Consider the following 27,291-nt stretch of genomic DNA (forward strand, 5'->3'; position numbering starts at 1 on the left):
ACAAAGGTTGTTGGGTGACATCTTGAGTAGCCCACTGTCTAAAGGTTTGTTCAGGTGGTGGGTTTGGAGGTGGGTTTCCTCCATGGTTGTCTGCCATGGTAGGAGTAGGTGAAGATGGTGGGGTGGTACTTTTGGATGTTGGTGAAGATGTGGTTGATGGATTTGATAAAGAAGCTCCGAATTGTTGTTTCTTTAAAAGTTTAGCTTGCTTCCTTCTTTGTTTTGCAGATTTCTCTATCTCCAAATCAACTGGTAAAGGTGTACCTGTGCGAAAAGATCTTGGCATAAACAATTAGTACTACCGTATCCCCGGCAACGGCGCCAATTTGTTAGGCGTGTCAAACCCAACAAATAATGGGATAAAATAATATTAATAAAGCTCAAGTCACTGCTATTTCTTATACTAAAGATAGTATAGAGTAAGCAGGGTCGGTCCACAGGAATACAAGACTTCTTATCTTGCCATATTCTCACACATAATACAAATAATATTAAAATGGGGGATTGTGTTTGAACTTGAATTAAACTTCATAAATAAGAAAAGATTCATAACAAAACGCAGTAAAAGAAGTACATTTCCGATTCTGACTCTTATACATGTATTATGTTGAAAGATATAATATGATTATAACTCATGTTCAATCTAGGTTGGTAAGTTAGATATTAATAAACTCTAATATCCAAATTGGCAAAAGTATTTTATTCAAAACAAGCTCTTCAAATAAAACTTCATTTAATTGATTCAATTCAAATAAGTTCTTGCATCAAATCATTAAATGACATTAAGTTTTTGCACTAATTACCAACAATGTTTAACATTCCTCTTAAGCTTGGGAATATAAACATTTAATCTTTGATTGCACTAATTTTGATCTAATTACAACCAAGTAAGTGTGTGTTATTAACATCAAATCATAAAACATATACGAATTTCATAATTTGATTAACTAGATTGATAAGAACCCTAGTTCATTGATCAAGTGAAAAAGAGAACTAACCAAACACATGATTAAGATCAAATCAAAGATTACTAGATGTTAAACACAAATTAAGTTCAAATTACAACCTAACAACACATACTTAAGAATTCAGATTCGGAAATGATAATGAAATCAACCACACATGACTAGGTTAAACTACAAATCAAACAAGTTCAAACTTCAAATTGACTTACAAAAAGGAAATTAAAGTGTTTCCAAGTGTTAATCTACTTCCAAAAGCTCTGAAAATCTCCTTCTCCCTGTCCAAAATCTGACCTAACCTCCAACAAAACTGATTGTCCCCATTAAATGAGAGTAAAACTACTTTAAAAACTGTCGAGACGTTTACACGGCCCGTGTAAACTATAGGGTGCCATTTACACGACCGTGTAAACAAGAAAAGAAGAACGCTCTTGCATATGCGTTTACACGGCCCGTGTAAATTATAAGCCATCATTTACACGGCCGTGTAAATGTCTGAAAGGCTCAAATCTTCATTTCTTCATTCTCTCTCTCTTCAATGCTCCAAAACTTCTGAAACTTCGTTTCCAACTCTTTTTAACTTCCTCCATCAAGATCCAACCTTCAAAAGTCCCTGAAATATCATAAAAGTGTGTGAATGGAATTGCATCATGAAAAATCCCGAAAAATATGCAAAATGCATGAGTTTAAACCTAAATGCAATGCACTTTTATGAACTAAAACTACAAAATGAATGCATGAATATGCATCTAACAATACCCGGTGTGGGCCGGCTGTAAGCCGTAGGCACGGAGGATCGGGAGGAGCGATTGGGTTGAGGCAGTAGGCCAACAAACTCTGGTATTCCGGTCCAGATAGACTGAAGGCCTGCGAGGCGGTCAAGTCAGGCCAAAGAGCGACAGATATACATGCTTACATGTTTATCGTGTGGGGTATTTTGGGGGAAACTCACTAAGATTTATGTTTACCCAATTGTTTATTGTTTCGAGTATCATCAGTGATTGCAGGAAGTCAAAGGCGGGACTGTACACACTCATCAACAACTTTGAAGATTTTGCGTTTCCTATAATATTTTGACATTAATAAATGTAATTTTTAATAAATGGTTTTCTTAAATAATGGTTTAATAAATTGGGAATTTTACCTAAAAAATGATGAAAAATTTTGTTGTGAAAATGTGACGTTACAAGTTTTTTAGGGTGAGGGGAAAAATAATGTGATAATGACATGACACTATATTAGTGTGATGAGTGTGGTATGACACCTTATAGCCTAAATGAGTTGTGGTGCTATTTCTTACCTACCAATTTTTTTTCTTGAAATAAACATATTATATATAGTTGTATAATATACATTAGGAAAAATACACATGAAATTTGTTGGGTAAAAACCATACATGCCAAACAATTGAATAAGCGGTATGTTTTCACCGTTTGCAATTTTCGTTGGTAAAAATAACAATTAGGAAGTGGTGTTTACCGCCGACAAATAAACATGCCGACGGTAATAATTGTAGGACACCGTATAGCCTAACAAACAAATTTTATGGACTATTTTCACATCTTCAACCTCAGTTTTCTCCTACACCAAAACTCGTAGCCATCGACCCTTCACCAAACACGTTATTTCCCTCCTCTTGCTGGAAACCTACACCGACAACCCTCATCCTTGAAACCCTTTAGCCCTACCCATCGAAGCAACCATATCACATATCTACATCGTTGCTGCTACAATCTCACATCATCCTCTTCGTTAGACGGTACAGAAGATCGACGAGGCAAGATTATCATTGGAGCATGGTGCAAGTCCAAGGTCTGAACCCACTTCAAGCCATCGTCACATCGACCTCACAACCCACTTCATTGTTAATCGATTTCATCACTTTTCCAGTTTGTATTGTTGCTACGTGATATTCTGGATGTTGTGTGGCTACCTCTTTGAGGGCTTCTTCCAATGATCAGTCCATGTAACACTTTGTATGATGTGTGACAAATATAGGTTAGAAAGCCATACCGCGGGTGGACCCCCGGCATTGCTCGCCGATGCCTAAGTTAGAAGTCATATTGTAACACCTCAAAATTTAGACCAAAATTTTCATTTTTAAAACTTCAAAAAACATAGTTTCACAACCGAATATCAAGTACAAGTCATCCCAAAACCACAAGTATCATAGTTATCAGAGTACATAAAAGATCATGTCCCAATAGTAAATTCCCAATGCATGTGTACAATCAAATATTCGCCTTCCTGCGGTCCTGCGAAGTATCTGGAACATGTAAATCAATAAATGTAAGCACAAAGCTTAGTAAGTTCTCTAAGATACCACATATAACACAACATAAGTAAACAACTATGGGTTATCTGCAACCCTAGGACTATCAGCAGTCCCGGTGAGCTAACAGCACGCTCGTAGGGCTATCAACAGCCCTAGTCACATACAATTATCATATCATCACATAACATAACATAACAGCTACACCCAGCTGGTCATAATAATACAGGTAGCCTACCATACAGGTAAGATTAAGTGAGGAGACTCACCTAATACTGATGACACGAAAACCTAGCACCCGAACTGTCGGATGTAGACTCCGCCTAGTCAACAAAATAAATAACCTTAATTAATAATTAAGGTCCACAACTACTTACGAGTCCAAAATCCACGATTAAACCTACTAAGGGCAAAAAGGACTATTTTGCCCTTCCCTCAGTCCCAAAACCCCAAATTTTGACTAAAGGTCAAAGTCAACGAAAGTTAACAGAAAGTCAACACCCAGCGAGTACGTTGGGCGTACAACTGGCTAAACATGAGACAGGGTAACATCAGGCTACGATGTGACAGGGTAACCTACGACGTACTCCACAAACTTCCATTTCCACTCTTTTGTTGTCTTAATATGTAACGCCCGTGTATCGAGGCTAAGCATTGACACGATGATGTAATAGTTAGGGTCAACAAATGTAACTTATTTTGAAGTAATAAAAAGGAATTACTTGAATATTATGTGAATTATTTGATTATACTTATTTATAAGATATAATAAATTAAGAATGAAAATAAGCGTCAAAAATAAAATAATAGATAAACTCAATATCTACGAAGAAATTAGTAGTGGTCGTGACAAGGATTCTGGAGATATAAAGAACGCCGAAATCCGAGTTATAACGAAGAAGTTATGATCTGTCAAAGTTTTACGGCTAAACCGGCACGACACCACGTAACGTAAAAAGTGAATTTTTGACAAATTGCTTTTTATCCTTAGCGATCTAAATGAAATTCGTAGTATACGTTAAATCGAGAGCGTGCATAAAGAGAACGTCCAAATCTGACTTCGTATGAGGAAGTTATGAATTTTCTAAGATATAACATAGAAGTGCACAACCCGTAATTCGAATTTTAGATTGATCGATTTTTATCCGATACAACCTAAATGAGAATTGAATATCTCATTAGTAGGAACTCAACAATAAAAAAACATTAAAAAACGGAGTCCGTATGTAGAAGATATGAATGTTACACGGTCATTTAACAGTGTAATCTTCTCATACTGTTAAATTTAAAATCGGTCAAGAATTAGCTGATGGAGTCAAAGGAAAAGTTGTAGATCTTGTCAATACCTACGTGTGGATATAAAGAACGTTAAAACAAAGCTCGTATGCGAAAGTTATGAATTTTTTAAGATTGGATGTTTTATCTGCGTCCAACGCCACATGTTAGCACCAGGCGAAGTCCTGGTGCCCACACAAGTCCACGACGTGGATTTGAGTGCCACGGCATGGAACACCACCAGACAGCCTATAAATAAAGGCGTAGATCACCCCCAAAACTCACACCAAAACCTTTCTTTTTCCCCCATTACCCCCAAAATCTCTCTTCCATTCCCTAGTACTTCCTAAGTGCTAGAGGCGAGTCCCGGAATGCCCGAAGGCTCCAAGAAAAAGAGTTTTTCGGCTCGGAACTCTGCCCCCGTAAAGCCCGATTCTCAATCAAACCTCCTGGTTTCGTCGAAGCGAAGCGCTGTCCAAGCTGGAATCACCACCTTATCAAGTGAGTGCATAGTTACTTTCATATTGCACATAGATATGAAGTATTTTATATAAATTACGTGCTATGTGTGCATATTATCTATTTATCTTGATATCTATGCTGGATGAAAGATTTAAACTTTTTATCTTCATATCTGAACTGTATATGTATTTTCTTTCCAGATCTAAACTTTTTATCTTCAGATCTAAACTGTATATGTATTTTCTTTCCAGATCTAAACTTTTTATCTTCAGATCTGAACTATATATGTAGTTTCTTTCCAGATCTAAAATTTTTATCTTCAGAGCTGAACTGTATATGTATTTTCTTTCCAGATCTAAACTTTTTTCTTCAGATATGAACTGTATATGTATTTTCTTTCCAGATCTAAACGTTTTTTTTCAGATATGAACTGTATATGTATTTTATATCTACAAATATGTTGGGTAAAACATGGGTAGATGAAATAGTTGGCGTGTGATGAAAAAAATGAGTTGGAGGATGAGATGAAAAAGTGATATAGATCATGAGATGAGGGTGAGAGGTGAAAAATGAGAGAAGCCTTTACCCAAGCGTTGGCCTCATCATCTAGCAGAGTATGGATGACAACCATGGACTATTCTAGAAGGTCCGTGGAACACTAGCAGGCTTGCAACTTGTAGGTGTTGTGAACGATATGTTCACCCGGTGTACTCTAAAAACCCATTGACATGTATTACTGGTGGACTCCCGCAAATAATACTCTCGATAAATGAGATAAACCCTGGCAGCTACTGACTTAGCGTCCGGTGGATGAACCCTGGAAACTATGGATTTAGTGTCTGTTATATAAACCCTGGCGACGATGGACTTCGTGCCTATTCCTTAGGACAATCCTTAGGAATGAGTGATAGATGATTCTTAGGGTAGATCCTTAAGAAATAAAGAAGATAATGGGGATGGGTAATTGGGTTAATTGTTTGATAAAACATAATAACTTTATTATTGTGGGTTGAAAACCCTATGTACTCACCAGTTTTCCCAACCTGACCCACTCAGTTTATTTGTATCACAGGTGTCGATATAAAGCTACACTACACCGAGAGATTTAAAGATATGTAGATCACTAATGTAAATGAATGTAAGTTCTGTTTATGCTTATGTTTCTATATTGACGATGACATCCCAAAGTTTTAAAATGATAAAATACATTTCTTCGGAAATGCCTTGATAACATATTTAACATGTTTTTCTGGGGACAAATTTCGCAACACTTTTCTTTAAAAAGTTACCCTGATTTGAAAATAAAGCATAAACAAATCGGACTTTTCTGGCCGTAAAAATTGGGGATGTCATTTAACGCGATAACACAACCATTCCATCCATAGATCTGACTAATTTAAGACCTCTTAATCCATAAATTCGTGGGCTTTAAGCCTTTTCATGGCTATGAGAGGCTAAAACATCATTCCATCCATTCCAAGGTACTTTAATCATGCATGAGGTCAAAGGAAAGATCAAGCAAGCATTTTTATCAACCTAGATGCCTTAAGATGCATGAAAGGACAACTTAAACTCTCTGGAGAGTCTCAAACTCAAAAAGGTCTAAACTTGGGGACTTAAGCTCAGGAATGTTAAACTAAAGAGATCTAGAAAAACACTATCCAAGGTATAAGCTTTATACCTAAAAATGATGCACAAAGGTGGAAAGTTTCTGGATCTCTAAGCTTGATGGCACCTTCTTCTTCTTCTCTAACCTTCTTCTTCAACTACAAGAGCCAAGAACACTCAAAACTTGCAAAAACACAAACACAAGCCACACACACCAGATTAGGGTTTTAGAGAGGGTTGGAGGCTGATAAGGGTGGCTAGAAACGAGACCATGGTGTTCTATATATAGGGACCAACTCGAAATTAGGGTTTTGCACTTGATCCTAGTATACCTAGCGTACGAAGTGGCCTCTGTGATTCTGCATGATGCATGAGTACGCTGCGCGTACTCATGCGTATGCCCCGCGTACTAACTTGTCAAATTTTCTCTTTTAGGGACTTAATTTGACATTTAAGGAAAAAGGTTTAAGAATGAAAAATGCACCTTATTTCAATATGTTACACATATTCCGGGATTAGATATCAAGTGTGATATAATTGCAAAGGGTTTTTATGCCTTACCTTTCAAGTTAGGTGAAAACCTGTTTTTATAGCTTGGGTTTGGACCGGTTTGTGATTTCCCCTCCTGGGTTTTACGTTAGTCCTTAGGTCGTAGGGGTAAACCCCTTTTTATTAGAATAGTCTTTCCTTTTTCGTGTTTCGTGGAGATGCTTCATAGGGTGTGTATAGGGATAGGGTGATTCTTGCCCTATGTGCTCGGTACCACTCATGTATTTGTGGCTATACTGTTAGGTCGGGTTCGTTGGCTGGCCTGGTGTTATGTGGGCTGACGTTTATACCCTACTAATCCCCAGCCTAATTGTTATAAAGTATTGCTGATTTATAATAATTGTGATATGTTAGAACAACATGCTAGTGCTAGGCTAAAATCTTTGGGAATTACATGATAAAATTGTCTGGTTATATGATGCCTGGTAGCCTAGGGTTTCTTTCTTATATGGAATTGACATCATTACTGTAGTTGCTTAGTGTATGCTTCCAAATTGTACATAAATAAGATTTTATAGCATGAGAATGTTTGATTTGGCCTTATTTCTTGTTCCTTCTTTGGTAGTGGGCTTAGGGTAGGATCAAGTATTCGATTGTCTATAGGATTCAATGTTATGTATGATTAGCATACACGAGTGTTGTAGGGTTGGTGGAAGTTTCATAGATGAGTTATGTGGGGCCAACCGGCCGGTTGGGAATGATCATCTTTCACGGGGATGTAAACGTAATTTAGTGTGTGTTGTTAGGGATGTTGTGATGATCTTCTGAGACAAATACGGGTAGGTGCAGAAAGTAGTATGGGCTCATACTACTGGAAGCACATGACTCATACGCGTAGCAGGGAAGTCACAACCCCTAGGTTTGTTTTTGAATGGTCCCCATGGTGTTATATGCATTTATCTAATATCTCCCTGGTTTATTTTTAGTATGGCGGTTACAAGGCGATTTGAGACAGGATCCAAATCAGGATTAAGAGCGGGTGGCCAGGATAGGCTAGCATTGAATGAGGACCGGGTTAGGGAGATCATTCAGGAGGAGATTGTTTCCATCATCTGGGGTCAGATATCAGATTTTTTTGGGTCTACTAAGACCACTATGATGGAGTTCTTTGATGACCAATACGCTGCACTTTATGAGACTGTTGCTGCTGCAGCCACCGCAGTCATTGTTGTTGTGGGGATTGGCGTTGGGAGGGCTTTTTAGTACTGGTACTTCGATAATACGAAGCCCCAGGTGTTTGACGGGGTTTAGGATCCAATCATTTCCATGAGGTTGCTTTCAGATGTTCAGAGATATTTCTACACTTGCTCTTGCCCAGCTGACCAGAAGGTCAAGTACGCTCTGAACCTTCTTCGGTCTAGAGTGAAGGATTGGTGGAGGCTGGTTACTAGCTCACACTCTCCAGAGCAGAGGACTGTCGTAACTTGGGTGTAGTTCTATCAGATGTTTCATTCAAGATATGTACCACTGGTGGAGAGAGAGAGGTTAGCCCATAAGTACTTGGATTTGAGACAGGGGACCGAGTCGGTGATGGAGATCACCAAGATGTTTACAGAGAGAGCTATGTTTTTCCCTAAGTTTGATACTTCTGAGTAAGCTCAGATGACTCGGTACTTGAGCATGCTCAAGACATACATTCATTAGTTTGTGTCCACACAACGCTATTGTAACATCCATAAAATTCACAAAAATTTTAAACTTTTTCAAACATCCAAAAACCACCATTTATTACAAATTGTTTTCAAAAGAGTTTTTCATCAGAGTAATCCTAGAAATCATAACATAAAATATGAGGATGTGCATGATCAAGCCTTCGCCTTCCCGCGATCATTTGATGTACCTGAAACAAAATCCACAACTGTAAGCCAAAATCTTAGTAAGTTCCCCCAATATACTGATACATAACACATAGCACACATAATAACAACATGTAATGGATCCACAACTTTACAGACTGGATTACCCCCGAGCCCACAACATGAGTCTGGCTTGCCTATCGGGCCCACAACTCATGTCTGGATTGCTTCTAACCCACAACATAAGTCTGGCTTTCCTTTTGGGTTTTAAGCATTCTAACACTCCTATGGTCTACATGCAACCCTATGTGCTTTGGATCTATGTTTTCTGTATTATACATCCATACATTCAAAATTCCAAAGCATCATCCTAACTAGCATACAATGGAGTATCTATACTACAAAAGTCTAGTTAGATGACATACCTTTTGATGGAGCTTGAAGTCTTGAACCTTTAAGAGCTTAGTGCCCCAAGTGTTGCACCTCAAATGGAATCACACAACACCACCAATAATTGGAATAACTTGACAAAAGGTTACTTGGTTCACTCTATGAAATCGACTTTGCCCTCTTTGTGTCTCCACTAGTTTCTTCTAGTCCCATTTCATGAACCATGGGGTCTTTTATATAGTGTGGCTCATTTAGGGTTACACCATGTAAACCCTAATGTGCATGACTTTCCATTTCCTTCATGATCCATGGGTTTTAACCTCCATGGAGTATCCATGGGTTACCACATGGGTTAAACCCAACATGAAGGACTATGGATCACAAACCCACATATATAAGAATGAATGATTTACATAATCAATCCCCATATATTTAACTAGTCTCTTTTGATCACAAAATTAATTCAAAATTAATTATTGATCAATACTAATTAAATAATATGATTTCATATTAATATATTAGAACTTATAATATATTAACATAAATCATAAATAACCTTTTCTCATTTCTCTATCCAATTGTTCCGATGCCATGCAACCCAAATGGACCATGCTACTCTTGGGTCGAGTACATACCAATAATAGTTATGGGCTTAGACATCTAATCCAATAGTCTCCCACTTGGATAAGTCTAAAACTATTATTCAAGTATGACTCCAAGATCACGACTAGCAATCGTAGCTCTTAAAGCCGTTGTCGAACTCTGACCTAGTCAAACGACGTGTCCATTAGATAAGGGATCATATATTCCTCCACTCTAGATATCATATGGACTGAGACATGGATTATAATCATTCTCTCTATCCATTTGTTGTTTCCCGATTTCCAATTTATGACGACTGACTAATGGAACAAATCAAATCAGTCCAGGCTTGGCCAAGCACTTAGGGGTGTCATCACTAAATCACCAAGGGGCCCACATGTATCGCTTTTATCCCTCCAAGGGTAAAAGGAATGGATAAACTTCGACCCAAATGCTCGCTTGTACTTACTCATCAAATTACACACAACGAGATGTTTTATAACATCCAAGTTACTGGTGCGTTTACATATGTCAATGTGCAACCGACTCGCAACTACAACGCACACGTCTCCGTTTCAAGAATATAAGATATTATCGTCTCATGATCACTCGTGATAAAATCCATGAAGTGATTCAAATGAGCGTGGGTTGAATCCAATACTCGGATCTTATTCCAGGAGTACTCATGAATACTGCAGCCACTTTGTCCTAGACAAACTACAGACCCATTCATGACAGTCTTGCCTCAATACCTACTTCCAAAGTATGATCGACTGTGGATGGTTTGAATAATCTTGTTATTCGGGAAGTCAAAACATGCAAAGTGAAACACAAGAATAATACTAATCTTATATGGCCCCGAACCTTTTGAGCCATATTGATTACTCATTATCCATTGTTTAATGTTTCAAATAATCAACTTAATACTTGAATTGAAACAATAGTCATGCCATGCTCCAAACATGCACACTATGTTTGTCCAAACGATAGTTATGCCATGCACCAAGCATGCACACTATGTTTGTCTATGGTCCTTACTTTGTGAAATAGATCAATTGAAAAACATTTCAATGATGCTCATTTCAAAATTCCAAATCCTTATTGAAAGTGTAAGAATTCCAAATTCTTGTCACTGCTAGGAAGTGTTAGATTCTAAACTATCATGCAATGTTTCTTTTGTAACGTCTAGGTGCCAAAAGTCACAGAGACTTGACCAAAAATATTACAAAATATTCCTTTGGAGATTGTTACAAGACAATTCCATGGAAATGAAGTCTCGAATTCAAAGTACATTCCTTTGAACATCCTTCTTGCATAAAAGTTTCTAACTTTCTCATCTATTCTTCAACTCCCCAATATGGAAACATTCCATATTTTCCATACGACAATTCATTATTAATAGACTCCTGTCTATTCATAATAATGTCAATATGGTCCTTCCATTACCATACTTCCAACTGTCCTTAAGCGACCAATCTTTGGCGAACCTTAGATTGTCCTTAACAGTTGCTCAACCACTTTAGTCATAACCGGTTCTAGTCCTTTTTCCCTCTTAATACCCTAGGCATTTGGAAAAATTTAGAACACAAGAATATTATATTATTTGCCATGTTCTCAAAATTCGAATTATTAAAAGGGATCCCGTAATCATAATCAAATTTTGAGAACGCAATTAACACATCCACATATAGAATTTTCTTATGTTGAACCATTCCAACATAATATTCATATATATATTTTTGACTAAATGTGATCAAAATCTCAATCTAAGCTTTTAGAATTAAAATGAAGTATGAATTCCTCTCCCTTAATTATAGCAAAACAACTTTGTTTTCTATAATTAACATTGCTAACTTGCAACACTTTCCATAATAATTATGCTCCCACCAGCATTATAATTATTATCTTACCGACATAACACTTATGCTCCCACTAGCTTTGATATGTATTCAGAAATTAGCTGGACTTCTAGAAATCAACACTTTGTTGACTTTCTTACCGAAGTTCAGATTTGTGATACTAGATGCTTTGATAAGACTTTATCAAAATCATACACCTTTCCTTAGATAGCTCACATGTGTGTCTAAACAATTATGAATAGGAATGTCGTAATCATAATGTTTAGACCTTTTTCTATTCTCACTAGTCCATGTTAGTGTTCCGGTTAACCACACACACTCCACTAACGACTTTGAGAATGCAAATATCACAATTGCTATCTACTTAAAATCTACTTAGTGAAAGCGTTTCCTCACCATCATTTTCATGAGTCGGAGAGAAACCTTATGACATTTAGATTTTATGATGTATGTGTTCCTATCCATGTGAACTTGTCAAAACCATAATCACAAGACAAGGTTAGTGACAAATCCAAACTCATATGGATAGAACTTGTTCATTCTTAATTTCTTGCCACCTGGCAGCACAAGGGCCTACCATTGCTTCCAGGTTGTTATGAAACCAATCGAGACCTCTCAGAAATCATATGCAAAGTCAACTTTAACTGGAATGGGCACATAAACAAGAATATGTCAACACGATAGGTCGCAAACCTCAAGTCGTGTGCTAGTGTTTAACAATAGGTTTATTATTGATTAGTTCTTGAAACTTGTCAAGATCTTTAAGACTCCCACTGACCTCTTGACATATATGATTCACTTTGTCAAGAAACATTACTCGACAACCAAATATTCAAGAGTTAGTGCAGATTCTAATCAAGACAAACACTTCACACAATCGGCCTTAGTTGGTCTTTGTTTTATCCAAAACATCACAGCTTACCAATTTCAAATGTACAAGAGTAGAAAACTTTTACTCTATATTTGATAAGTGTTTTAAAACTTTCTTAATTTAATGTCACTCAAGGTTAAAATCTTGGAGTATGACTCTAAGACTTGTTTTTGGAACAAGGAGGCACATTTAGGGTTTTCTATGGACTGAGGGGACGATGAGGGAGGCTAACAATGAGAGTTAAGGCCTTTAAATAGGGTGCAAACCCTAAAAGTTAGGGTTTTCATGTTCAACCTTCAACTCGTCGAGTTGGGGGCTTCCAACTCGTCGAGTAAACATTGAAAGATACGCGACATTAAGTACTCTACACGACGAGTAGGAGCCTCCAAACTCGTCGAGTTTCCCTGAAAATGAGTATATATTAAACTTTAAATTCACACCTGGGAATTTGGGCGTTACATCTATGGATCATTGGTGGAGTTACAGGAGGCCGCTAGGCAGCGGGAGATTGGGTTGGAGCTCCAGTTGAGGGAGCGGAGGCAGACACTAGTGCAGTCGCAGCCTGCTGTGAAGCGGTTCAATGCCGCTGATTCGAGGTTAGGGAGTCAGAGGGGTCGCACTTGTGGCAAGTGCGGCAGGGTTCATGAGGGTTCTTGTCGATTTTCTTCTGGTTGCCACAAATGTAGCAAAGAGGGGCATTATGCCAAGGACTGCCGTCAGCAGGCTCCAGTACCCAGCACTTGGATTTGCTATCACTGTGATCAGGTGAGCCATATGAAGGCCCAGTGCCATTTGCTTACTGCTAGACTAGCGCAGACTCCAACGCCAACTACTCTGAGGATTACTAATGGGAGCCAGGGTCGGGGGGAGCCCCCGATGGCTCACGGTCGCGCTTTTCAGCTCACTGCCGAGGAGGCCAGAGTAGCGCCAGATGTCGTGACCGGTATGTTTCTATTTATTGTTCTCTCGATTATTTTTATGGTATGAATATGTTATGCTTCTAATAGGTACATTCTTAGTGAACTCTTTGTCTGCTCTAGTGTTATTTGACTCGGGCTCGAGTCGGTCCTTTGTATCTCGATCTTTCAGTAGGGATTTTGGTGTGCCCCTTAGTGAATTGGAGTGTCCGTTGCAGGTTCTATCGCCAACGAACACGGGGTTTATGCATCCAGAGTGTATCAGGGTTGTGTCTTTGAGATCTTCGCGGTGCCTTATCCGATTGATTTGATCCCTATCCCCATGTGGGATGTGTGTGTGATAGTGGGGATGGATTGGCTGAGCAGGTTTGGTGCCTTGAGCTATTGCGAGGGTTAGTGAGTAGTAGTTCGAACCCCAAGTGGGGGAGAACTGGTTATCCATGGAAAGGGTATTGGGGTTGGTTTATGGTTTTTTTCGGCAGCCAGAGCTCGACAGTATATTCAGCATGGGTGTGCGGGTTATCTGGCTTATGTTGTTGATACTCGGATGAGGGAGCAGGTCTCGGTTTCATATGTGCCAGTTGTTAGGGAGTTTGCCGATGTTTTCTCCTGAGAGTCATGTTGAGTTTAGGATCGATCTAGTGCCAGGTGCAGCTCCGATAACCAAGGAACCATACAGCTTGGCATCACCCGAGATGAAGGAGTTGTCCTATCAGCTTCAAGAGCTGTTAGGAAAACAGTTCATCAGGTCGAGCAGTTCACTATGGGGAGCGCCAATACTGTTCGTCAAAAAGAAAGATGGTTCACACCGGACGTGCATTGATTACCGTGAATTGAACAAGTTAACAGTGAAGAACTGTTATCCCCTTCAATTGATTGATGACCTCTTTGATCAATTGCAGGGGCATCTTAGTTCTCCAAGATCGATCTGAGGTTTGGGTATCATCATGTGAGAGTGAGAGAGGAAGACGTGGAGAAGACCGCGTTCTGGACTCATTATGGGCATTACGAGTTTGTGTTGATGTCATTTGGGATCACCGATGCGCCTGCAGTGTTTGTGGATTTGATGAATCAGGTGTGTATGCCAATGCTCGACTGATATGTTATTGTGTTCATTGATGATATCTTGGTGTATTCCAAGACTAGGGAGCAACACGAGGATCACCTTCGAGAGCTGGGAGTATTGAGGCGGGAACGGCTGCATGCCAAGTTCTTGTCGTGTGAGTTTTGGTTGCGAGAGGTCCAGTTCCTGGGACATCTCATTAACCAAGACGATATTTTGGTTGACCTGGCCAAGATATGGGCCGTGATGTAGTGGGGGGTTCCGAAATCTCCCTCAGAGATCAGGAGTTTCTTGGCTTTAGCGGGGTACTATCGGAGATTTATCCATGATCTCCAAGATTGTTGTACCCCTCACTCGTCTGACGAGGAAGGGAGTGGATTTCCAGTTGGGCCCGGAGTAGTAGGATGCTTTTGAGACGCTGCGACAGAGATTATGTGAGGCCTCGGTGTTGACTCTTCCAGAGGGCGTTGAGGATTTTGTGGTATTCTGTGATGCATCCATCACTGTTTTGGGGGCAGTACTTATGCAGAGGGGACGAGTGATTCCTTATGCTTCGCAGCAGCTGAAGCCACATGAGACGTAATATCCTACTCATGACCTGGAGTTGAGGGTAGTGGTGTTTTCCCTCAAGATTTGGAGACATTATCTTTATGGGGTCCGTTGTACTGTCTACACGGATCAGAAGAGTTTGAGATATCTTATGGACCAGCCGAACTTGATCATGAGACAACGCAGGTGGCTGGACGTGGTCAATGGTTATGACTGCAATATCATTTACCATCCGAGTAAAGCGAATATGGTAGCAGCTGCTTTGAGCCGCAATTCGGCTGGATCTTCAATTGGAGAGGTGTGTATGAGGATATATGTTGATTCTCTGCTTTTGGGTTTGATCAGAGAGGCATAAGCAGAGAGAGTTCGGAATGAGAACTGGAAACATGAAAGGATCAGGGGTGAAACTTATTAACTATCCAAATAACACTCCACATAAACATAATTTCTTTTAACAAACATTAGACTGTATTATCAACTTTAATTATAGTGATTAGAACTATGTTTCACACTAAGGGGTCATTTGATTTGCCTTCTAATTGGGTCTAAAGTTAGGACCCGGTCCTCAATCCGAAGTAGCTTGTTTGTTTTCCTTTATACACCTTTGGACTCGGTCCAAATCAAGGATCCAATCCTTATTTTCGTGTTGATTTGGTCCAAGGAAAAATATCCGCTGACCCAGTCTGTTATACTTCGTTCTCATATATACCCTTTTCCATGCTTCCTTCTTGGTTCTCCTTTAAACCAACGCATACCTTCTCCTTCCACCACCACCGGTTCTGCAATCGATCGTCGGACACCTCCTCCACCATCGTCTTCTCTAACGACGTTCACCTCCTTCAAGAACACAGGTTCTCCTTCAATCGATCACATAGCTTTTCCATCCCCCACCAAGGGTCCTATTCCTCTTTAATAATTGTTTGAATCAATAAATGAAATCGATTTCATAAAATTGAGGTTTGATTGTTTGTGATTTCAACTTTGCTTATTTTCAGTAAAATCGATTAATGAAATCGATTTCAATTTTGCTTATTTTCAACTTCCTAAAAAATTAATTCAATTTAGTGTTTCTTTCTCTAAATCTATAGTTTATGTTTAGAGATTCAAGAAGATTGTCGATGCCATTATCTATTGTTTCGAATTGGGGCTGGTGTTTTTGTTTCTGGGTCTACAATTGGAACCCTTTTTGTATTTGATAACTAGTTAAATGGATAATTATTGTGGTATCACTATTAATCAATAATAAAAAATAATCAATATGTGTTCCGGTTTTTATATTTCATTTTGTATTATGTTCTTTATTTTTGAAGTTTTGATTCTTATACTTTCATTGAGACTGAATCATTTGGAGTTTCATTTGGAATTTCATGTGTTGTCTTTTTGGGATTATATATTACTTGTGAATCATTTGGAAAACTGCAATGAACTTAAATGATGGAGGTTAGTGATATAAAATAAAGAAAATTCGATTATTGATATATTATAAAAAATGTTGTTTGAATGTAATATAGTCATTTTGTACGGTCAGTCAGATGCAAAATCAAACAGCAAGTTTCAGTTAGAAGGTAACTCAGTCATTTAACAACTATAAAACGACCCCTAACTAAGTGACTGATAATGATGTCAACAAAATGAATCGTCATGCTAAAACTTGTCATGATAAATATAAAATATAAAGGTAACAATAAAAAAAAGTCACAATTGCTTGTCTCACCTGCCTAATGCCTTCTTTTTACATTTTGGCAAATAAAATACTCGGACTCGTAAAACATTCAAGGTCAAAAATAAAAAAGAATACCCATATGTGAATAAAAATAAGTAGTTTGACTTTTGAGAACAGTAAAACTCATTGTCCTGCAAATGTTACATCTTCTCTCCGTAAAATCACATTAAATTTCCCTTTTAAAGTATCCTGAGACATTCTTGTGAGAGTATCTTTATACTCATCCATCTCAACACCGATATAAATATAATCACCATTCACCACCTCGCCTTTGCTTAAATCAGCTTCATCCGTATCTTCCTAATCAATCATACACACAAACCTCAGGTTCATTCTCCATTGTTATTTCTTGTTTTGAGCATCATAAATTAAAGTCTTACTTGAAACATAGATGGTAGTTATGACTATATTAAATGGTCGTTTCAAAAAGAAAAAAAAAAAGTTCAAATCAACCGGTATTTATTTTTATTATAATATAAAAGTCACAACCTGTAGGCCGTATAGGTTATTTGTTTACAAGTTAAAAATAGACAATGCAACGCTTACATATCACTGGTGCGTTACACTAACCCAGAATACTCCGACACCTTCGTGGCCTTTTTTTTTTTTTTGCCAACCGAAGCTTTTGGAATTAAGAAAAAAAAAGCACACGAAAACAACATAAAATAAAGTCTGAGAAACATTTAGCGATTCATATTTCATATTGTATATACCGGTTGTTAGCAAGCTTGGTTTTAGTAATTCCATAGATTGCTTCCACCGGAATGATCTGTTCCATCATCCGGTGGACTGGAATCCATCCTCGGTGGACTTAGCAGCATTCCCTCTGCCATGTCAGACCACAGATTGGGTTCATGTTCATCATCCATATATGCACCAGGAGGGGCTGTATTTGTAATGCTTCCACCACCAGTTTCATACCCATACCCCGGTGCTCGAGCGGCAGCTGCTCTGGCAGCTGCTGCACGGATGTCATCAGCGGTTGGACGCTCCGGAAGTGTACTTGAAATAACAGAGTCTGGAAAGTTTAGAAGTACATCCCTACCTTTGAGTGCCAATGCAGCCACGTCATAAGCAGCGGCTGCCATTTCCGGTGTTGCATAGGTGCCAAGCCATATGCGCTTGGTCTGGTTCGGTTCACGAATTTCAGAAACCCATTTTCCAGCTCGCAATCGGATACCACGGTAAACAGGGTGGCGACCGGAGGTATCATTTCGGGGCTGCTGGAAACCGGAGGAGTTGGGAGGTCGACGATTAGCCATGCAATGTTATGCTTCGGTGTCCGTGTGTGTGACTGGGTTCGATGAAACGGGTGGTTTTATAGATTCTGGTGGCGGCCGATCCATCCGCAAGTGGCTGCCGTGAATCTTTATTAACTGGAGGCATATTGCGGAGCGTGGCGAGTTCGCGGACGCCGTATTTATAGAAACGACAAAAGTTTCTGAAAGAACATGTTTTTCCAGAATATCTCAACGTCACCCTCTATTATATAAAACTAGTATTATTAAGACCTTTTATCATAAAAATAAGCATCTTAGTCCATGGAACGAAGAAAAGATTAGGACGAAGCTAAAAGAAGAAAAGATTAGAACCAAGCTAACAGAAACTCCGGCGGACATAGGCGGACGGCCGGAGATAGCAGGTCATTAGGTGGCGGCTAGGTTTTTGTAAAAGATTTAGGGTTTGTGGGTATTTGAGAGATTGTGTGTTAAAATGAATTGAAACTTAACATTTTTGCTTAAATAGTCTGTCACAAAATATGGGTCAAACCTGACCCAAGAAAGACCCTGCCTGCTTGCTTGCGTCAGTTCTGACTTCAAATGTTGGCCTTAATCCACAACTTCAAGCTACCTATTTTATACTTTACCCCCTTTAATTGTCACAACTAAATCTAACATGCAATTTAACAAATTTAAGCTACAAAAATAACAACAATCAAGGTTTTCAAGACTAGTTTGATAATTTAAATCAAATATCTTTTTAAAAAGCCCATCTTCAATTAATATACTCTATGTTTTGTGGGCTCACCGGCTTAGTCATAATAAAACATATTGAAATGATTTTCGTACTCATTTGGTTAGTGGTAAAATTTTCTATTGTATTCTAGACCATTATAGTTGTTTTAAATTGTTAGTTGTATCATTTTAACTGGTTTGTAGGTTGTAAAACTGATTTGCCTTTACATGGAATATTAGATACACTTTAGCATAATGTGGTGCTTAAGTGGCCCCTATTAGATATTGTTTGGTTTTTTCATTTTAGACAAAATTGCAAAAATGTCCCAGTGGTATGCATTTTTTTGGGGTTTTAGTCAAAACCCCAACTTTTTTGGATTAGTGGTCCTTTTGAACTAGTTTCGTTGTGTTTTTGGTCCCTCTGAATAGTGAAATGACTGTAATACCCTTGGGGTATTTATTTTCCATTTTTCTTTCCTTTCTTTTTAAATCTAATATTAAATTATTTATTTTAATACTTAAAAAAATAACAAGGGGCTCTCTCTCTCTCTCTCTCTCTCTCAAGTTCAAGCTTCAATTATTTCCTTCAGCTTCATGAAGTCTGTGACTGCATCATTCCTTTTTGCTTCATAAGTTTCTCAGCATCTTCACTCAAGATTAATCCACTTGCTTCTCATGTATCATTCACACTGATATCATGTTCAAAAGATTCACCATGATTGAGGTCTCACAAATGCTTAAGGAATGTTTAGGCTTCATGAATATCTTAATCATCTTCAAGAACATTTCTCAGCGCCTAAGACACATGTTGATGATCCATTGTTAGGACGTCCTTGCTAGAGGTGTAAAGCATTAAAAGGACGACAGGGGTATTTCGGTCAAATATTGAAAATGGTCTAAAAATGGAACACATATGGTCCTGTTGGTTGTCACTTGCATTCCTTGCTGGAAGAAGACACAAGATTTCCAGTTTGAAGGTGTAATGGAGCTATTTCCAACACAAACATACTTATCTCTCCAGATTAGCCTTCCCAACACTAAACCCACTTCAACAACGTGGACATCATCAACAACTAAACAAGATCATCATGATTTGGATTTAGGGAATTTCTGGAAGAGTACTTTGAACTCACAACAACACCATACAAGACCTGAACCCTCATCCGGGCTTAACTTACCCCATCCAACACATTCCAACAATCCAGACATTAACTATCTTCACCACCTCCTCTCCCACCAAAATATCAACAGAACAAATTTCACCGATCAAAACCATCATATGGGGTTCAGATCAGAGTTAGGGTTCTTGAGACTAATAAGAGGGGTTTATGTTTATTACCATAACACCAATCTTCCTAAGATCACAATACTATCTCATAATCAACATCAACCTTTTCTGGATGAAGCTTTCATTCTGTTTGTATCACCACTGAAAATCGAGATTTGGGTGTAGTACCATCGACGATTTGGGTGTGTTCCCTACTGGAAATCGGCGAATATGAGCAGGTGAGCGAAGAAGGGGAGATGAGTGGTGGGGATGAAGGTTTGTTTGGACATTGGTATGAGGACGAACATGATTTTGAAGATGCAACAATAAATGGTTTGTTCTTGATTTCAAGAGAGAGAGAGAGAGAGAGATGTGGGCCCAAATTAATTATTTATTTTCTTTTTCATTTAAATTAAATAGAAAAAACATAAAAAAAAATATATCAGAAGGGCATTATAGTCATTTCAATTTTACGAGGGACCAAATTTACGTACAAACATGGCCAAAAGGACCACGAATCCAAAAAAGTCGGGATTTGGACTAAAACCCCAAAAAAATGCATAGCACAAGGACCATTTTTGCAATTTTGTCTTCATTTTATTATGGGTGCTTATATTATTCATAAATAAAATTGCAAAAATGGTACCTATGGCTGGTAATTTTTTGCGGTTTTGGTCCAAAAAAGTTTGGTGCCATATTGAAGATCCAATTCCGGATACCTTGTGTGGTTTTAGTCCCTATGGTTCACATTTTTGTGTGATTTTGGTCCATATCCATCCTAAAATGACCAATATGCCCCTAAAATAGTTTTTTTTTAATTTCATTTTATTTATTTTCATATTTTTTTAATTAAAAAACCAAAAAGAAATCCAATTTCACTCGCTTCTTGAGTCAACGTCTTATCCACCTCAACCTTACCCTAAAACTCACCATCATCAACCTTGATGCACCATCTCAACAGTTGAGATCCACACCAATGCGATTGTGTACCATATTCACGCTTCATCATCGTCTCCATCAAATACCAATGAAACTGGTAATGAAGGGTAGATCGATTTCCCCAAAATCGGAATCTAGGGATTGGGTTGAATGCATACTCGACAATGGTAATGAAGGTTATATCGATTTCCCCAAAGCCGGAGTTTGGCGGCGACGATGATGGTTTGATGGAAGTCTAGCTTGTCTCGCCTCTCATTGCCCTTCTCGTCTATGTCGTCTTTGTAACATTTAACAACTATGTTCCTATTCCGGAGAAAAAGGATGTTGATCAAAAGGGTATAATTGGCAGAAATTTCAAGGTAATACTTATGTACAGGATGTTCATTCGGTACATTATTTGGAGAAGACGTCTTCATTTGGGTCTGCTTCTTCATCTCTAGGTGATGGGGTTTACATGGTTGTTCATGCTTCAACGATTGTGATGGGTGTGCCATGAGAAATCTGAGTTCGATTTGGCTTTTAAAAAGGTTCACCATTACCATATAATTTTTACTCGACCACAACCACAAATTAAAAAAAAATGGCTAAAGTTGAACTCAATTTGCAGGTAAATCGATGGTAATTTAAGAAATTTATGCCTTTTCACAAGAACCCATCTCAACTCAACCATCCTTACTAAATATCCTTCAATTTAAATTGGTATGAACTGTGAAGTCCTCACCATCATCATTGACTTAAAGAACCTTCCCGTTTTCCATTAGATTTTGTCTTGAGGCAAAAATCAATTGCAATTTTTTACAGATTTGGATGGGGTGAGGGTGGGATTTGATGTTTGTGGTGGAGTGTGGTGGTAGTCGATGGTGATAGTGACAGATGATGGTAGCAATCGGTGGTGATGGTTGCAACCATTAGCGATGATATGTTTCTTGAGTGTGTGTGTTTTTTTTTTGAGAGATGGAAAGAGAAATGGGGTGGGTGGGCATTTTTTTTTTATTTTTTTAGTTAAAAAATAATAATTAGAATAATTTATATATTTCAGCAATTAAAAAAATGAAAAATATAAATTATAAGGACATAATTGTCTTTTTAAGCGTATAAGGACTAAAACCAGTAAAAAGATACAATTTTAGACGATTTGTGCACCACCAAAGAGTAAAACCACATAATTTTGCCAACCACATGGACAATTTTTGTAATTTTGTCTATTCATACTCTCACTACTAACTAGAAGTATATATGTATCTTTACGGTGGGGTGTGTGTGTATATATATATATATATATATATATATATATATATATATATATGTGTGTGTGTATGTGTGTGTGAGAGAGAGAGATGGGGGGGTCGTCCAATCAGGGGTACATTAGTAATGATGTATGAATATAATCACTACAAGAAAACGAGGCATTAACGACGACAGAAATCATCGCTAAAAGTTGGATTTGTTGTCGGTAAAAGTAATAGTGGCGACACGTCGTCACTAAAAAGTCGTTAGTACTGTCATATCGCTATTGCTCAAAATGTTGTCGCTAAATATATATATTGCCGGTAAAACCCGTTGTTGTCGATAATAATTTTGTTGCCGGTAATATTATTTTTCATTTTTTTGTATTTTTCATTTTTTTTAAATCAACACTTTTCGGGTGTAGAAAAATGATACGTAACGACATTAAATACAAAAAAAATTATATAACGACATCCAAATAGGTACCAAAGTGTTATAATTTCATACAAATACCAAAATAAACAAAAAAATTGTTATAAATTTCTGTCACAACAAGTCTAACGTACAAAACACAAACTAATTATCCGACAAACCACCAACTTTGATCCCCTCGTTTCCTCCTTGATCATCACTTTGTGGTTTCCCTGATTGAAAAAACTCATAAAGTTCCTCCCTACACGTCGGGTCGTTGCGCATTGCACAAAAATTTTCCAATTACATAATAAATAACAACATATATAAATTAATAAGTTAAACTATTAACATAAATAAAAACTACCAAAGTACATTGCTATTTCTTGCACTTGGGACATAAACACAATTAGCAAATCAACATGCATTTATTGATGCCAAAGTACATTGTTATTTTAAAACTAGGGACAAAAACCAAAGTAAAATGTTATTTTTTGCACTTGGAACATAAACACAATTACAAACATAATTACCAAATCAACATGCATTTATTGATCATTATATAGATGTATGAGACTTTGAAATTAAATATTCTTGTTTTACAAGAAATGGTAGCTTAATTCCAACTTTATTTGTTTTTTTTATTCCATTATAGTGTGTGACACTCGTCAATTTTGGTCAACAGAAGTTAACCATGATTAAGGTAAACATAATATATCCCTCACAACTATTATTATATATTATAAAATCTTTCAATGAAAGTACGTTGTCTTTTCAAATTTCAAACCTTATGTAGGTCTGTACATTTAACACTACGTTACATACATGACAAAATGGATCATCGGTGAATGATTTTTCGGATTATAACAATACAACATCATACAAGGTATATGAAAATACAACATACAAATGACCTTTAGTGATTAAGGTCGTAATAAGTATAAATGAACTATACTAACTTCCATATGACCAACCACTAAAAAAATATGAATAACTATTATAGCAACCAACTTATATAACACTTTTTTTAAGAATAAGAATTGGTGTATTTTTATAAAGTTGTTATATTTATAAATACATGCGCGCACGCGCACACACACACACACACACACATACACACACACACACACACACACACATATATATATATATATATATATATATATATATATATATATATATATATATATAACCATCCTTATTTTAATATAAAGAAGTCAAACCCATTAAAATAATGAAAAATCATTACAAGACCAAATGATCATGTTCTCTTACACATTTATAATAAAAAAAATAAAACATACCCCCCTCCCATACCCCCAAAACCGTCCACCCATTCCCCATGCAACCTAGAACTTTTTTATTACTCTTAATCTAACTATAAATGCATTCACTTTCTTCACAACTTAGCAAGAACCAAAAATAAAAACTCTCATCTTCATCTTTCTTCATTTGGCTGAGGGTTTCACCACCACCACCATCACTCTCAAGATCTTGGAAGGAAAGCTCAAGAACACCAAGATTCAAGCCATGGACCACCATCTTCAAGTTTCATTTAACCTTTGGAAAATAACATAACAAGTGAGTTCATGCCCCCTTTTTTACTAGTTTTACTCATTTCACTCTTTTGGGGGAGATTACATGCCATGCTAATAAATTATACATTGGTCAATGACTTTACACAAAATTTCTAGATCTAATATATGTTGGATAAAACCTTTAACCATTGGGTAATACTACATCATACATGATTATGCCTTAGTTATGAATGGTGTGTGTGTGTATATATATATATATATATATATATATATATATATATATATATATATATATATGGATTCAAAATGAAGTACACAAGTTTTTTATCTCATATGCATCCTAGATAAGTTTCTAGGTTTAGATCTATTATATGATGGATAATACTATTACACATTGGATAACTACAAACTGACATTTTTACCAAAAATCTAGATTTGAAACATTACAATAATTTGATTATACATTGGATAAAACTATTATCCATTGAATAATACCATTATCCATTGGATAATACTGTTACACATTGGGTAACCAACACAACACTTTGATCATTATACTAGACATAGAGAATTTTGATTACATTTACAACTAGAATAACATACATTCGACGGGTTAAGTGAGACATTTCTTCAACCAATACATTAAGTCCTGACATTATAATCGATAAATCTTAAATGAGCGGGAAAGTTTTGTATCGATCTATATGGGATCTATATGTGTATAAACCAAGCCATATTAGTAATAATTTTTGTGAGCCATCATAAGAATTATTAAGTCTTTCCTAAAGGTCTTAAGGGACACTTCAAAAGGTCTTTAAGCTCCCACTTACCAAGTCAACTCTTACTTGCAAAAGAACTTCAAATCTTCATGTTGTAAAAGTTGTTGCACTTAAACCATTAAGACTATAATTAAGCCAAAACCAAAATTAGAAGCTTATGGTTGAGATTATGGTCTCAATTTGTTAAGTCATCTTCAAAGTGGTCATTTTTCTTCATCTTGTTACATTTAAAAGGAAATATAACTAGTCTAACTAATTTATTACAACAAATCAGCAAATGAAAAAATATATATTTATCTATTACATCTTATGAATAAATAAATATCAACCAAACACAACAGAAAGGTCAAAATGACTTGTTTATACACAACAAAATATCAAATATAATAACAAACAACTCTTTGTTTTTTCTAAGACAACTTTTATATAACCAAAATGCATGAAAATGGTTATACATAAAAATAAACAATTTTAACCAAGAAGTTGCCAAAGAAGACAAATATGAACTTTTCTTAACCAAAAAATTCATGTTTGTTTTCCAAAAACCAAAGATAATCAGACATAAAGAACCATTCTAACATATAAAAGATAGTTCTGATACCACTGATGAGTTTTGATACAAAACATAAGTGTTTTTTCAAAAAAAAAAAAAGCTCAACGGAAGCATTAAAAAATAACAAGTTTATTTTTAATTTATAACGAAACCAAACCATCTAGGATTCATTTATAGAGGTTAGAATGAAATAAAAAACAACCAAATAGTGTTTTAGAATGACAACCTTTGAAACCATTGAACCCACTTGGTTTTGGGGTGTTGATGAAGATAACAAAAATTCAAGAATAAAATTTATCTATGTGTATCCACTATATAGAGTAAGGCACTTGGAATGCTAGTTCCTTCTTGTATTCTTGAGTGTCTTAAGTCTTTAAGTGCTTAAATTAAATAATCACTAAAGGAGACAACTCAAGATGGCATCTAATTCACCAAACTTGTTTCAAAAGAGATAAAGGTGTAAGAAGAGAGCTAATTTCATTTATAAGAGGGAAGAGAAGAAAAACTAGTGAAAAACTAGCCAAAAACCCATGCAATACACTCTCTTATATACTAATGCAAAAACAAAAGCAATCCTTTATTATAACGTAAAGTAATGACCTTACTTTAGGGCATGGGGGACATAAGAAGAAAGTTGAGAAGCAACCTCTCTTTTTATAATAATAATTTTGGTCATGCCTTCAAAAAGGCAAACTTGTCTAACTAGTATTTTCACAAAACAATAATTATTTCCTAATTAAATACAAGAATTGATATTATTTATTAATAATTATATTAATAATAAATATACAAAATGTGCCAATTGGATAAAAGTGTGACCCTATAGGATCATATATTAATAGGACAATGTCATTTAATAATGATTCTTGTGCATATAGATTCAACACGAAGTTCAAATACTACTTTGGGTTTATCAACCCTTCACGATTAAATATTTATGTAAACAGAATTACGTATTAACAAATCGAGAGGATACCTTAGCCCAAATGTAACATTCCGTTTAAAATAAATAAAATAAATAAATAAATAAATAAATAATAAGCCCTAAAACCCCGAGATGTATTTTATATTTTATTTTACTTTAGCCTTAAATCCATAATAATTTATCAGTGTTAGCCATAAGGAGTTAAATGATATAATTTCCAGAATTTGGGGTCTATATTGTAACATTAGGACTTGAAATGTAAAGAAATTCGTGAAGCAAGGGCTTTGGTAATTATTGGATTTAATTTGAAAAAGATTTATGGAGGCAGGGACCAATCTTATACAAATGGATTTAAGTTTGGAAGGGACGGGATTTAAACCCAGCGCCCCTCCCCCTCGTTTCCTTCATACGAAACCAAACCCTAACCCTAAAAGTCAGCCGCCACCTTATCACCCCTCCAACTTCCCGCCACCGCCGCCACCTCCTTACCGTCGTTGTGAGCCACCAATCGAGTTGAGCACCGCCACTGCTGTTCTGCTGCCGACGAAGACGTGAATCAAGGCCGACGTCGGGGCCGCTGTTGCCTCTATCTTTCTCCGGTAATGGCGAACCCTTCCACCCCCTCATTCTTCTGTCGTTCCTCACGTCTGTTGCCATCGCCACTCTGACGGTTGTCACGTCTTGATGATATCCTCTCCGACCACCGCATGCTACCACAAGAGTGGCTGTGTTGTGTGTGTGCGTATTTTAGCCTATGTCGATGTGTGTGTGCGTGTTTCAGTCGATATTGCGGGTGTGTTGTTGGCTGGAAAACGCAAG

The 27,291-nt window shown here is 37.0% G+C and overlaps 1 protein-coding gene across 1 annotated transcript; it reads right to left on the reverse strand.

Annotated features, from left to right (window-relative positions):
- Window positions 1–17,336: 17,336 nt before the first annotated feature.
- On the reverse strand, window positions 17,337–18,296 carry LOC145156988 (ethylene-responsive transcription factor ERF025-like). Its single transcript, XM_079076174.1, has one exon. It carries the CDS (start codon window positions 18,138–18,140, stop codon window positions 17,613–17,615), a length of 528 nt encoding a protein of 175 aa, XP_078932300.1. The 5' UTR covers window positions 18,141–18,296; the 3' UTR covers window positions 17,337–17,612.
- Between the last annotated feature and the right edge of the window lie 8,995 nt (window positions 18,297–27,291).

The sequence above is a fragment of the Lactuca virosa genome, chromosome 2, assembly GCF_052849685.1.
Source record: "Lactuca virosa cultivar CGN04683 chromosome 2, Lactuca_virosa_CGN04683_v6, whole genome shotgun sequence".
NCBI classification, from domain to species: Eukaryota; Viridiplantae; Streptophyta; class Magnoliopsida; order Asterales; family Asteraceae; genus Lactuca; species Lactuca virosa.